At 40.2% G+C, this 15,025-nt stretch overlaps 2 protein-coding genes across 7 annotated transcripts in view; one reads left to right on the top strand and one right to left on the bottom strand.

The window, feature by feature from the left end:
- Positions 1-1,680, top strand: part of ODAPH (odontogenesis associated phosphoprotein) — a 4,475-nt gene extending 2,795 nt beyond the window's left edge. Inside the window, exon 2 of the mRNA XM_001375491.4 lies at positions 1,029-1,680. Coding sequence (XP_001375528.2) covers positions 1,029-1,444 — 416 coding nt within the window. The 3' untranslated portion in view covers positions 1,445-1,680. The remainder of the gene's footprint in view (positions 1-1,028) is intronic.
- Positions 1,681-10,531: 8,851 nt separating this feature from the next.
- Positions 10,532-15,025, bottom strand: part of CDKL2 (cyclin dependent kinase like 2) — an 80,259-nt gene continuing 75,765 nt past the window's right edge. For 3 of the 6 annotated variants that reach the window (XM_007495680.3, XM_056803339.1, XM_007495681.3), the window contains 3 exons: positions 14,417-14,540; positions 11,587-11,676; positions 10,532-11,095 (listed from right to left, as the gene is read on the bottom strand). In XM_007495680.3, coding sequence (XP_007495742.1) covers positions 10,872-11,095; positions 11,587-11,676; positions 14,417-14,540 — 438 coding nt within the window. In that variant the 3' untranslated portion in view covers positions 10,532-10,871. Of the gene's footprint in view, positions 11,096-11,586; positions 11,677-14,053; positions 14,161-14,416; positions 14,541-15,025 lie in introns of all 6 variants that reach the window. The other 3 variants (XM_001375511.4, XM_007495682.3, XM_056803338.1) reach the window with 3 other exon arrangements.

Raw genomic sequence — 15,025 nt, 5'->3', positions numbered from 1 at the left:
ATTGGATGTGAAAGAAAGGGATCAAGTGGTAGCATTTCAGAAGTGAATCAAGCAGGAAGCAGAAGGTGGCTTGGCATGATGTAATGCGCTCCTTTAACTAGGTTACCAGGAGTCTTAATCTGACCAGAATTGCAGAAGACTTCAAATCAATGTCTTTAAAGGAATCAGTTTGGTTTCTTAGTAGGAAGCAGTGACAAAAAGACATGAATTCCCCTGGCATAATGAAAAGGCTTTTGTGTTTTGTTTTTTTTATCCTTTTTTTCTTTTTGATAATCTCAGTAGAGCCTAGTATTCTAAAACGTCCTAGATGGAATTGCCCATCCTCATTCCTATATTCAAGCCTAGCTTCTTTTTCACCTTTTTATAGGAGATCATTGGCAAGGACTTTCCCTTAATTTCCCTAAATTTTAGTAAAGAGGACAGCGAAAAGGAAACTCTTACATCCTAGAACATATATGTGCCCTAAATTTTGTCTTAGGAATGCAAAATGGGGCAGTTGGTGGCACAGTGGATAAGAGCTATGGAGCATGGAATCAGGAAGGCCTGAATTCAAATCTAGCCTCAGACACATACTAGCTGTGCAACCCTGGGAAAGTCATTAACCCTGTTTGCCTCAGTTTCTTCTTCTGTCAAACGAGCTGGAGAAGGAAATGGCAAACCACTCCAGTATCTTTGCCAATAAAACCCAAATGGGGTCACAAAGAGGCAGCCATGACTGAAAATGATTGAACAACAGGTCAACAATACCATGGTCGTAGGCATTCTCTTCAATATACCAAGCACGCCTGGCAGTCTGCTTAGTAAAGGAAGCAAAGTCTCATGGTTTATGGCATTTTTAACAGTGTTTCTTACTATGTTTTATAGGTCCTCTCCTTCTCTTCCCTCTCACGCATGTCTATCCTTTCCTAAGCTCTAATCCTCCAAGCAAAGGGTCACTGTATCTTGATCTTCCATGGATGTTGGCAAAGAAGTCATAAGCCTGAAACCTGGAAAATACAAACATGTGATGTTTCATTTGGTTTTTTCAGGTCAAGGAAACAGATACACCCCTCCTGGAGGATCAGGGGCCAATGTTAATCCTACAGACTGTCAAATCTTTACACTCACTCCTCCCCCTGCTACCCGGCGTCCAGGAACAGCCTTCAAACCTGTTACCATAGCAACCAGACGGTGCTATTTTCCTCATTTCAGAAAACCCAGAGTCCACTTTGACTCCAACCCGCCTTTCAGATATCCAAATTATGGTCCCCACGGTCATCTGCCACCTCCCCATCCTCCTTTCCAGCCTCACTTGCCCCGCAAGCATTGTTATCACCCATTTGCACTGCCTCGGAGAGGTGCCCACCATTACAAGTACTTCCCCAGAAGAAAATCTTCAAGAGACAGCTCATCAGAGGAATACAGAAGGAAAAGAGAAGTGCCTGCCCTTCTGAAGCAGATATGAAAGGGGCCAAATCTCCAGGGGAGGAAGAAAGCTTCTGTTTGTCTCTTTAAAAGATATCATCTGAGTTCGAAACTTCATGAGCAACTGGAAAACCAAAGGGGAAGAAGTCAAGCCATGGTTCGTGACTACATTTGACTTGTTGCATGTCTCAGGGCACTTATGTCTCATAGGAAGAAACTCAAAATTGATGTCACTACTAATATCAAGGAATGAAAAATATTAAATACATATTAGAATTTTTTGCCTCTTCTAAACTAATGGTCTCCAAAATGGGGCCCCTGCCCTTCCCCCAATGAGTAACCAACCAATCAGAAGAAGATGGGTCATGCCCAGCTCTCCGCTACAGTAATCCAGGGGTTTGTCTCCAACACAACCAATGTCTTCCTCATATCCTGATCCTGACGATATACTGCTCCTACCCTTTCCCCTTGTCTGGTGTTGGCCCCAGCACCAGCAGTTCCAAGTTTCCTTTAAAAAAATTCTCTCGCATTCTCTCCTCTTCCCACAAGGTCCCCCCATCCTGCCCCTGGGTCATGGCTCAAGCAGGCGTCCCTTGTTTGGTTTTCTGCCCTTTCGCGGGTTCTGGGCTCTGGGCCAATAGCCAAAGAATGAGAAACTACACGCCCAAGCCCTTCCTTCTTCATTTCTGGTGGGTCAGAGTTCCTTGTCCAAGATGAGCAGGCATAGATGGGTGGGTTGGGATCCTCATTGCTGATTTCACAATATTATCTTTGCTTTCCCCTTTAATGTCAAGTAATATTTATTCTGACCATGCCAGTTCCCAAGCTTGACTTCCTCTTCAATTCCACACTCTCTCATACCCTATGTATCCAATGGAAGCATATAAAGTAGTCTTGGAAAGAAATTCTAAAGTAAACTTGGAGTGAGTCTGAATGTAACATTTTAGGGTCACTTTTTTTAAACCCCTCTTTTGTCTTAGTATTGATACTAAATATCAGTTCCCTGGCAGAAGAGCAGTAAGGACTGGGCCACTGAGGTTAAGTGACTTGCCCAGGGTCACATAGCTGGAAAGTTTCTGAGGCCACATTTGAACTCAGGTCCTCCCAACTCCAGGCTTTGAAGATATTGCCTTTGCTCAATTCACTGTTACCAAGCAGCCCCGTAGGGTCACTTTTAAGGAAAATCATCATAACCTCATATCATTTATTTAAAACCTTTACCTTCTGTCTTGGAATCAATAGTGTGTGTTGGTTCCAAGGCAGACAAGCAGTAAGGGTTTAAATAACTTGCCCAGGGTCACACAGTTAGAAGTTGGTGAGGCTAGATTTGAACCCAGGTCTAATCATCTCTAGGCATGGTTCTCTATCCACTGAGCCACCTAGCTGTCTCCAACTCCCCCCCCTCAATATAATTTTTAATTGCAGAAAAATACCCATTCCACATATACAATCTACCTTTTTCAATATTTTTTTCTTACATTAATTCTAAGTAGAATTACCTCCTAAAAAACTGTGGCTCAGTTCTAGATACATGAGGAGACTAAAAAGAGGTCCGAGTAGTTTTCTAGCTTGAGAATGCCACAAATTCAATGGATTTGGGGAGGTCTGGGTCTTTTAGCCAGAGGTATCAACATATGCCAGAACCAGACAAAAACATTTAGTGGGAAATATTTACCAAAATAAACTAAAATATAGATAAGGTTAATATATGGTTTTCTATGTCAATATGTAGCTCGCAGGGATCCTTCTGTTTAGTTTAGTGGCCAGTTTCTATTTGAGTTGGACATTCCTGCTCTTAACTCATCTAATTTGGAAATTCTTCCCATTGTACCATTCAGCTTCCCTTCTGAACAAAAGTGCTTCTTTTTGCCTCTATATCTTGGCTGGAAGAAGTGCAGGGCAATTGTCATTAGAATGCTAGCCTTGGAGTCAGGAAATCTGAAGTGTGAATCTCACTTCTATCTTTGCACACTTTGCAACTGTGAGCAAGTTACTTCATATCTCTGTCTTTGTATGCATGGATTTTACAACTAAGCATATATAAGCTGTTGTTCACAACAAGAAGGAACAATCCAATCTGTTACAACAAAAATTTATTAAGAACAAGAAAGGAAATTTGAACCAACTGATGTAGACATATTAAATGGTTTACATCTACACTTTCTCCAAAAGATGCTTCCAAGTCCATGCATGAATGCTGATGCTAAGAGCTATAAAGTTTTGGGGGAAAACTATCTAGGAAGATGAGAATTATTACAATTATCATATCATGTTTTCTGGCTCTAAAGATTTAATCAAAAGAGAAAAATAACCACTTTTCTATACATTTCATGGCAAATATTTTCAATGTAATGTCAGCAATCATCTCTAAATATAATTCAAAGTATATATTTAAAATTATATAAAATTCTAGGCTATAACTAGTAAGTTATTATAGTATTAGTAGTTATTCTAGGCAAAATTAATCATTCTATAGTTATTGGGACCAACCCTTGTCAAAATCATGAAATAGGTTGAGCATTTGGTACCAACTTTGAAGGAAGGAAGAAGGGAAGGATGGACAGTTTTCTGGTAATGAGCTTCTCTGATCTTAGCTAGTCTAGTTTCTGTACAACAAACACAGTCCTTTTCAGGGACCCAGCAACTGAAACACTATTTCCTACAAATAAAAGAGCAACTCCTCCACTATCTACACAGGACTAAGAAGTGAATATGGTGGAAAGAATAGTCCAGTGATGGGGAACCTTTTAGAGATGGAGTGCCAGGACCTGCCCCCACCCTACCAAGTACAGGGTGTGTCTGCCCCCCACCTTTACTCCACAAAGAGTGGGGAGTATGAGCTCCCATTCAGCTGCTAGACAGAAGGATGGGTGAGGTAAGAAATGTCCTTAGCAAGTGTAGAGAGGAAAGGGGGAGGGGAATGGCCCAAGCACTCTGCTCCCCTCCAGCTCTGCTACCTGTGACTTGTCCACCTTACCTGCTATGCACTCCCAATGGCTTCTGGGCAGAGGGGAGGATATGTGAAACAATGTTGTCAGGCACAGTGGAGAGGCAGAAGGGAGCAGCTCTACCTGAGTCCCTCTGCCTTTCTAGTAACAAACTCTTGGGGAGGTGGGGCAGCTGTGTGCCCACAGAGAGCACACTGTGTGTCATCTTTTTCACCTGTGCCATAGGTTTGCCATCACAACCACTTTAAGTTTGAGACCACTCTTTCCAAGACTGAAGGGAAAACAGAAAGAGAAAGGGTAATGGGTATTTATATAGGGCCTACTATGTGCCAAGCATTGTGCTCAGAAGTTTACATTTATTATTTCATTGTTCTCAGAAGTTTACATTTATTATTTCATTGAATACTCACAACTCTAGGAGGTAGATGCAAGTATTACCTCCATTTTACAGCTGAGAAAACTAAAGCAGAGGCTAAGTGACTTTCCCAGGATCACACAGCTAATAAGCATGGAAGGTCAGATTTGAATTCACATTTTCCTGACTTTAGGTTCAGTGCCCTATCCATTGTGCCTCCTAGTTGCCCCTAACTGGTATAGGAGAGCATACTGACTCTAAATTACCTTACCTTATTTCCTCAACTATAGGATGGAGATCATAATACCACCTAATTTGCAATATTGTTATCACACAGTCTAGAACATAGCAGGAGCTTAATAAATGCATATTCTCTTCCCTCCCTTCTCTCATGCTGCATGAGTTATTATACTTCAATTCTCAATAAACTTTTACAGCAAAAATACCTTTGTAAAAACTAATTAATGTTAATTAGTTAAATGCTACTGAGGAGGTTATTTACTACTGAATGCTGCAGAAAGGAGTAAACCCTCTGGATCGGAGCTCACGGATGATAACCTCAGGAAGATGTCAGCCTCTCTGGGTTAACCCTAGAGCCCTCAAAGGAGAGCAGCTCTGAGCACTATCTCTGCTGGTGCTAGTTTGGCTTGGGAGGCTGTTTTCATCACTTTTCTTAACAAATGCTGGCTGGATTTGGACCATTTCTTTCTAAGCAATCATTAGTCAGGATATCCTTAGCTGTGGCATAGGCATATTTGAATGCAATGATCACCAGTGAAACCAGTATTAGCAAAATACTTGGGCAATGTAGGACAATGGTCAACTGAATTTTCCAATGAGCCAGGAGTTAACCAGGGCAACTGTTTAGTTTCCACATAGAGGATTTGATCTACAATATATTTGTCCATTTTGTACCTTGGCAAATAAATGACTGAATCTTTGATTTTTAGTGTCTCAGGTTTATCTGGTACTTTAAGCTATTTCTTTATGACAACCCTATGGAGGAAGCAAAGCAAATGTTACCATCCCTGTTTTAATGATAACAGCTCTGAAGATGGTGCCTGATGGACATGTCAGGGCCAGAATCTGTGCCCTCATCTGGCCTGATTCCAAGGCCAGAATTCTCTCCACTCTATTGCAGGAGACATTCTTTCTTTGAGGTTGATCATGACCCATGTGAGTGCACTCACTATTGGGATAGCCCCCCTCCAGGTTCCTCTTACAGTGTGAGGTCCCAAACAGAACATCATTGTTTAAATGTGCTTTAACCAGTAAAGGGTACAATGGAATGCCTCCTTCCCTGGCTCTGGTCACTGTACTGCTCTTATTAGGAAGCCCGCAATGGCATTGGGCTTTGGGCAGACAGGTCTCATGGGAGACTTCCCTTAAGGTCCTACACTTGTGTGACCAACTTCTCAAACCTAAATGGTCATTTATACTTACCTCTGGGATGCGTCATCATATTATTCCAGCCACCAGCTGGTAACAGTATTGGCCACGTGGGCGGAGGGGAGAGACGAGAGGGAAAGGAGACCGGGTAATTTTCCCTTAGGCTAAGCCTCCACGTGGATGGGGTTATTGGCCACAGGGGGATCAGAGGGGAAAGAGAGAAAAGGGAGAGGAGAAGAAACAGATGTTTCAAACAGAAACTTAATAGCAATGGGCTGTTTAAAAGGATTTTTGGCTCTTCTGGCAATTTCATTGATTTTACCTGCCTGTCTGGGAGCAGACTCAGCCCAAAGATTCAACTTTAACTTTGGGGAGGAAAATGGGTGGCCCAGCGAACTGGAAGCCAGGCCCAGAGACGGGAGGTCTCTAGCTAAAATCTGGCCTCCGATGCTTCCCAGCTATGGGGCCCTGGACGGATCCCTTGAACCCCATAGCCTAGCCTTTACTACTCTACCTTCGGACAATAGACATTTAAATGGATAATTAAAAACAAACAAACAAACAAACAAAAAACCCAAGGAACTTTGAAGAGACTAAAGGCTATATTCTAAGGCATTTCAGATTCCAATGGTTTATAAAAAAATCTCTGTATTCTATTGCATTGTTTTATTTAAGATATAACTTTGTGATTTTAAGTTCATATATTACTGGATTGAATATTATTCTGTGAACTGAAGGTTGATTGAATTTATTTTGAATGTACTGAGTTTTAAAATTCTGTTGTTTTTCCCCTATAACTGTGTTGAACAAATATTATTGTGAATAAGCCCATATATGAAAAAAACAGCTTTTTTCTATTTTGCTGAGGATAGATGGACTTCAGAACTGGTTATAATTGTATTAACAACCTTTGGAATTTTAATGTGCTAAATACCTCAAATGATTTGATTTTAAGGGTTTTTTAAATATGATTTTTGGAATTTTTTTTAACAATCTGGTTATTTTTGCCTGCCCCTACCGAGGTAAGGCCCATTCTAGTAGCTGAAGTGAAATGTATTTTATAAACCCCAACCTTCCCACATGTGAATGGAAGTTGGGCACTTAATTTCAGGGCATTTGTACCCTTGGGAAAAGCCTCCAAAAGGCGCACCTCTTTATTTATACTCTTCAGCTCACTACTTGCACCAGAATGTTATCTAGATTTCTTGATTATGTTCTTAACCCTAGATGAGTTTTACTTTGTTTAAAAAAAAAATATGTTTATTACCAAGGTTGAAAGATTGCTGTTTGTAAAAATTGTGACAAATGTCCATCAATTCATAGGTTTTAAAAATGTCATACAGCAACTTATGTGAAATATGAAAGTGTGTTTGTTTGCTATTGTAATTAATTAGGCTATTGAGAATTTTGGGGATTTTGATATCTACATATTTGTACTACTGTATTTTTAAAGATGAAAAAATTGTTAACCTTGTTCAATTCATTTGCCTTCTACTCACAGTGATCATGGCCAGATACAAAGAGGAAATGGATCTCATTTTTTGGTGAGAAAGCCTTGCATTTTATATTTTCTTAGCTGACACAGATTGTCAATGATTATAAGCTATATTTTTGAATTTTTTAAAGCTCTTTTATTATTATATTTTTCTTGCATGTGCAATATACTTTTTCAGTTTTTTTATTATTTTTTCTCTCCTTTTTATATTTGAAGCACATGTCACCAGTATTAAGATTTTCTTTAACCTTTTGATTTTCAGTACTACAAGTGTAAGATACATTTGTCAGCATGCCCAAAAAGCTCGCGACTATAAAAATGATGCCACTAATTATTTAAATAAATTATGGGACTTTGCTTAATGATTCTGTCTGATTCCAGGAGAAGAGATACACACAAGAGCCATTTCATAGGGCCAAAGAAAGGCCAATCTAGGATGGATTGATGCACTTCTAGGCCAATACAAAGGTCTTGAAACTAGTGTGAAGACTCGAGGTTACTGTGTTTAACATGCGTTAAGACATAGGCTTTCCTTGTATCTACACTCACTCTGAAGATACTCACAGATGAGTATCCCTGAAACCTTGGCTCCTACTTGGCTTCTCTAATCTGGTCCCTTTCTTTTCTGCCTCTCATAGTGTGGTACCTTTCTGTAGTCCTGGCACTGACTGGGTAAATGCATCATTACTTAGATCATTTTGATTGGGCCCTGATTGAAGGACCTGTTATAGATTTATTTTTCTTCTACTTGGAATTTTACACATAAGACTTTGATAGTCTATATTTTCATCCAGAAATCTTTCTTTTTTTGGATTTTCTGATATCCTTTTAATATCTCTTGCCAATTGATTCATATACCTCATACCTCAGCCATGTATCCCTAAGTGATCCCTTTTTTTTTTATATCACCCTCTTAATGGGGGGAATGTAAAAAAAATATCATTATTTAAATTGCAAAGTTTACATTCCTTTTGAGAAGAATTTTAGGAAAAGAAGATGCTACTTCCCTGAATCCAGAAACTGAACTGTTGGAGAAGCCATCATGAAGAAGCCTCCAGACCACGAAATGCACAAAAATGAACTTTGGGTGTGGTTAATGAACATTTATTTGCATGCATACTTTCATGCCAAAGGGGACTGCCCCCTAACTGGCTTTCTGTCAATGCGTCCAGTAATTATTGGTTTTATTCTTTTCTTTCTCTTATCCTCAAATTATTGTAATCTTTAAATTGATTATGTTTTCATGATCCTTTGGAAAAAAATTAATTTTTTTGCAAACGATCAAAGGGGGGGAAATGTAAAAAATAGACTCGAATACAGGACTACAATCCCCATGAGCCTTTGCTCCACTTCCCCAGAATGCCTTGTAATCTCACCTGGACCGAGATTTTAAACCGTTACACTCCCCCCCATCCCCAGGTCTGTTTTGTTGGTTTTCTCACCAGAAGAAGCAAGTGTGGTGGTGACTTAATGTGGAAGCATGTGCAAACACTGATTTTTCCCTTAAGAATATCAATACATTGTAACGATTAAAATTTAGGGAATATGGGGAGACTGAGGCAGGTAGAAATTAGTTTCTCTCTGCAAGGAGTATTATATTTTTTAGAGGTTTATTAAAGGCTAAAGATTAAAGAATATACAAGTAAGAAACATGTGCCTAGGCCAGAGGCCTAGACAAAATAACCTCACATCACGCAAGAGATGAGCCTGCTCCAAAACGGAAGTCCAAAAACAGTCAAGAGCCCTTCAAAAGCCTTTGAATCAGCTTAAATACCTTCTCGATCTCGGTCCAGGTGAGATTACAAGGCATTCTGGGGAAGTGGAGCAAAGGCTCATGGGGATTGTAGTCCTGTATTCGAGTCTATTTTTTACAGGAGCAGCTGGGTGGCTCAGTGGATTGAGAGCCAGGCCTAGAGACGGGAGGTCCTAGGTTCAAATCTGGCCTCAGCCACTTCCTAGCTGTGTGACCCTGGGCAAGTCACTTGACCCCCATGGCCTAGCCCTTACCACTCTTCTGCCTTGGAACCAATACACAGTATTGACTCCAAGACAGAAGGTGAGAGTTTAAAAAACAAAACAAAACAGACCTGAGTAAACTATCTAAGAAAGCAGCCTCTCATTCATAAAGAGAAATGATAAAGTTTCAGAAGTGGCTCTCAGGCTATGGATGTTCTAGACAAGACATAGAAATGCTTGCACACAATGACTACCCAAGGGATCCAGTTAGTCCTCTTCCCAAGAATCCCCTGATGTCACAGAAGCTGGAGGAAACTGCTGCCTCCTCTGCCCTCGGCCACATGGGCTAGATCAAGCCAGCTGGAAGCTTGTCTCTGATCCAAGTCACAGATGACCGCTGTCATCATGGAAAGGGGATCAGCGAGGACATGAACACAAAAGGGTTAAAATGGGGCCTCCAGCTTCCCATCTCACTGACAGAGCGGCACTGGAACTATCAAGGCACACATCTGCATCCCTACAGTCAGATGAATGAGACAAGGTTAATACTGTCAATATTTTGAAAAATCTGATAAATCTGTCATGGATCAGTAAGGAAACCTCATTATTGGGTTCAGTTTCTTCTCCGAGAAAACTCTGGCCCCTCTATATGCCCTCCTCCAACCATCATCAGTAAGGCATTTAACTGACTTCTAAAATATAGTTAACATACTTCCTGTTCTTCAATAGTAGGCCTGTTCTCCAGCCATGGTCTCTTATTGAGGCCTAAGACTGAAAACAAAAAAGCCTGGGACTGCCCTAAGACACTGGCAGCTGATGAAGGATTTTCCATTTACCAGAATCATACTTGTGTGATCTCCTGGAGTAGAAGTTCTTTGAAAGGGCCAGAAGGGACCTCATTTTCATGAAACAGTGATCATATGACTAAAGATACCATAGAAAGCATCCTTAGAGATACCTACTTGAGAAAGAATTTATATAATGCAATGCAAAGGAACAAAAATTTTAATGTATTGTGTAACTGAATAAGGAAGTGGGGAAGAACAAGGGTAAAGGGCATTGACCTCCCACTCATGGCCAGCATTCCACCAAGCTTGCCCCCACACAAACATATACCTTTTTTAGACAATACAGAGACTTCAACATATTAGTAACATCAACTTTAAAAAAATAAATATTTCCCTTTGTCCCCCCCACATTTTTCCTCACCCTCCCTAACCCCTTTCTGATCTGTTCAGTTTAGTTTAGTTCTTCATCCTACCAGCAAATGGTATTCATGCAGCTAGGAGTCCCCTTCTCCATCCCAAGGTATTGTGAAACACAATTACCAAGGGGGAGAGGGGTTTGCTGTGATGGTGGGGAAATGCTGAATCTGTCTTAGATAAGCTGGAAAACCATTGCCCTTTTGTTTTCCTTTCATTTCCATAGCATTGCTCCCAGGGAAAATGATGCATTTCAGTGGGATAAATTCTAGCCCGTGCCGCTCTCCTCTCAGGATGTCACCAGTCTGATTCCTGGAGTTTGTCATCCTGGATTTTGGAGTATAATCTAAGACACAAAGGAAAAAGACATTAAGGGCATCCTTATTTCTACATAGCAACAGCAAAGCAATAATAATAAAATGGATAAAGTATCAGAATTAATCTTCCGAGAAACAATCAAAAATTACAGAAATATAATTTTTAAAAACCCTCTTTATAAAAATTAAATAATTTGGAGGGGTATACTTGGTTTGGATTCTAAGAAGGTAAGGGATTTTATAAAAACAAAATCAAACAGTAAACTACAAGAGGCAAAAGTCATTAGTACTATTAGTTTTAATGACTATATTAGAACAATTTTGCTTCATGTTTAGAGAGAAGTTATAATGGGAGGAAGTTGTAGATTGGGATGTTAATGAAGTGTCAAAACCAAATCATCAAAATTTTATAAGAAATAAAATCTCATCGATATAAAAAAGTTCATATCAGAAAGCCATTAATTTTCTATGAAGCCTTCCATTGAAGAGCTATGACGAGCTAGAAGAAGTGAGAGCTTACCGTGACACAGGTCCTCAATATTCTTCAATTTGAGTACTCTACTGGAGGGAAGTTGGCTTCTGGAGAGTCTGGCTGGGAGCATCCTGATACCTGCCAATTTAAGTCATAAACTCACAATCAATTAAGAGCCTCACCATTGTCCTTTCCCAAAGTGGGGGTTCTGGAGTGATTCTACGGTTATTCCAATATCATCATTTATAGCTTAAATTACATCCCCGAAGAAGAAGGAAGGGAGGAGGAAAAGGGAGATAAATGATTGGACATTACTTTACACACTGGCCAGCAGCTGACATCCCACTGGGAAAAGAGTATGTGAGTGTCTGCACAAAATAAATACAAGATAGTACAAAGTTAACTTTGGAGAGGGGGGCACTTGCAACTTTGGGATCAGGCAAGGAAGGCTCCCTGATCTTTGAAGGAAGTGGGGAGTTCTAAGGAGTGAGGGTGAGAAGGGGAACCTTTCAGGCACCAGGCATATATTTGGGAAATGTAATCTTAGGTATCAGGAACGACGAGTAAGCACGTCTGGATAAGCTATCTTTATTCTTACAGTGATTAGAGGGCCAGGTCCGAAGTCAGAAAGACTCATCTTCCCGAATTAAAATCCTGCTTCAGACATTTACTAGCTGTGTGACCTTGGGTAAGTCACTTAAGCCTGTTGGCCTCTGTTTTCTCAATCTATAAAATGAACTGGAGAATCACTCCAGTGTTTTTGCCAAGATCCCAATAGGATCATGAAGAATTAGACATGACTATACAAGCTAAAGTTAGAGAAAACCATGAATCTCTGCTGACTGAATCCAGTACAAATCTCAGGTGAGTCATCACTTCCTAAATCAATTCACTATCATCTGTCAACACAGCAGCAATTCCAAATCTATTCATCCCTTCTTGGGTCTCCCAGGACACCCTCTCCCCCACCATCTGAGCTTAGGGCATTGCTTTATACCAAAATAAATAAACAAACAAACAAAACTTGAAGCCATTCACCAAGCTCTCCATCACCTCCTCTTCTCATCTCACATCGTTCAAACATCTTCCCTCACAATCTCCTCCTTCACCCCTCTTCCTTGCCAAGGCAAACCCTTCTAAGTTCCCAGAAGATCCCATTCCATCCTGCCTTCTTCAGCAGATTCCCCACTCCACCACCCCTGCCACTAATCTTCAGTCTTTCCCTGTCTACAAATATGCCCAACTCTCCTCCATCTCTAAAAAATCCCTTGCATGCTCCAGCTATCCCTACTAGCTTTCCTTCAATCTCTCTCCCCCTTGAGAAAGCCATACACAATCAATGCCTCGATGCCTCCTCTTCCTCTTATCTCACTTCCTTCTAAACTCTGCAATCTGCTTCCAAACCCATCATGCAGTGACTCCCTCCAAAATGACCAATGATCGCTCAATCATCAAAGCTAATGGCTTTTTCTTATTCTTCACCCTTCCTGACCACTCTTCAGAGCCTGACACTATTATCAGGTATGGATACCTGGAGAATGCTTTCGTTCTAGGTTTCCATGACCCTTCTCTCTTCTGGTTCTCATCCTACAAGTCTGACTTCTGCTTAATCTTCCTCCGGGCCATGCCCACTAACTGAGAGTGTACTATTTTACTTGGCGATTTACTAGCTCCCAAGCATTCGACTATGTCGTCTATGCTGATGATTTTTAGATTTATTTATCCAGCTTCAGTCTCCCTCCTGAGCTCCAGTCCCACATGAACCTGTCTCAGAGACATCTCAAACACATGGCCCAAACTAAACTCACTATCTTTCTCCTCCTCAAAACCTCCCTGAATTCTCTACTGCTATGGAGGGAGCCTCCCATCCTGACAGTCACCCAAGCCTAGGGTCATCCTGAGCTCCCCTCTTCCCCTCCTACCACATAGCCAATCTGTGTCCCAATAAGACTGAGAGACTAAAGTCTGAGTCTCTGGAAAAACTAAAGGGACTTAATAGGCATATGTTTTTTAAACATTCAACTCACAAATTAGGTCAGGAAATTATTTCCTATATGGCAGTCCTGAAGATATTATCATCTATAACTATGAACTTCACTATTTGACAAAATAAGTACAGAGCTTAGTTAGCACTGTCTCAGGCACACAGTAGGTGCTTCATAAAAGTTTACTGATTGACTGATATTGAGTAGAGACTAGGACTTACAAAGGTTCTACATTCATTTTAGTGTGATTACTTGCTCCACTAATACAGATTATATCTTTACACTTTAGGAGGGTTCCTTAGCAACCTGGGCTGGCCTGGCAGCCAATCTTCTGGCAATGGGGAGTTTCCAGGTGATTAACAACAATAATTGGAAAGCTCTATGAACTAAAAACAAATAAAACACACAAAAGAGCTTGACTGACTTCCCCAAACTGGCCTATCAACCCAAAAATCTGCCTTGGACAGTTTGACAAAGAAGTAGGAGAGAAATCGGAAATATCATGAGGACTGCAAAAACTAGGTCTGTACCTGATGCAAGGTCATATTGGGGTTGTACAGCTCAAAAGCAGCCAGAGACGAGATCCGAGATTCTGAAAGAGTTTTGTTTTCTTTCTTTATCAGTCTAGAATTTCGAACTAAAGAATTAACACATACACAGAGAAAAGGGGAAAAAAACAGTAAGAACAGAACTTTTGGGGGATATTTTTAATTGTCCGTATTTTTGACCCCCGTTTCCACTTAGCTGCTTTCTCTTGAATAAAACTGGTTTATACTGACAGGATGCTTTGGATTTAAAAATATTGTTATTCTCCATTGTTTATTTGTTAATTAAAAAAACTTTCATATGCCAAAACATATAGGCATAAAGAGAAAAGGAATTAAAATACATACCTGGGCTTTCAATTCCTCTGACTTCGGGGAAGTAATTAGAGTTTAGTTCAGGCAAATGAACCTCTGTCTTGGAGACTTCCCATCTTTTCTTGTTTTCCTGAAGAATGTTCTTTTCATTAGAGACCTAATGCCATGAGAATGTAACTGACATAAATCAAGTGACTTTAAAGTAATCTTTATTTCTCCCTCTATAACAAGGGATCTATGATTTTGCCTGTTTTGGTTATCCCTCTATAATGAGAGATCACAACAACTCTTTGATGTTTTCAAAAGTTGCTGTGAAGGGTTAAATTTTGGGTAGGAATTTGACAAAAGGTGAGGAGAGCATTTGCTAAAACACAAAACAGTTTATTCTGGGAGAAGTTTAGATAGGAAATAGGAAGGAGGAAAGTAAGAATATTACTCTACTATCTTATAGCTATACCTAAAACCCCAATCCTAACTAAAATTTCCAAAAAACCCTAAATATAATTGTCTTCAAGGACAGGTGCTTCTGCCTGAGCCATGTCAGGTCTAACTTCTCTACACTGTCTATCTAGAATTATATTCGCTTTCTAACTACCTAAGCTAATCAATAAACATCAATCACCAACAACCTCCTTAAATACG

Source organism: Monodelphis domestica, chromosome 6 (assembly GCF_027887165.1).
Source record: "Monodelphis domestica isolate mMonDom1 chromosome 6, mMonDom1.pri, whole genome shotgun sequence".
NCBI lineage: Eukaryota > Metazoa > Chordata > Mammalia > Didelphimorphia > Didelphidae > Monodelphis > Monodelphis domestica.
Note: the sequence above shows the minus strand (reverse complement) of the source record. Positions and strands in the feature narration are given on the sequence as shown.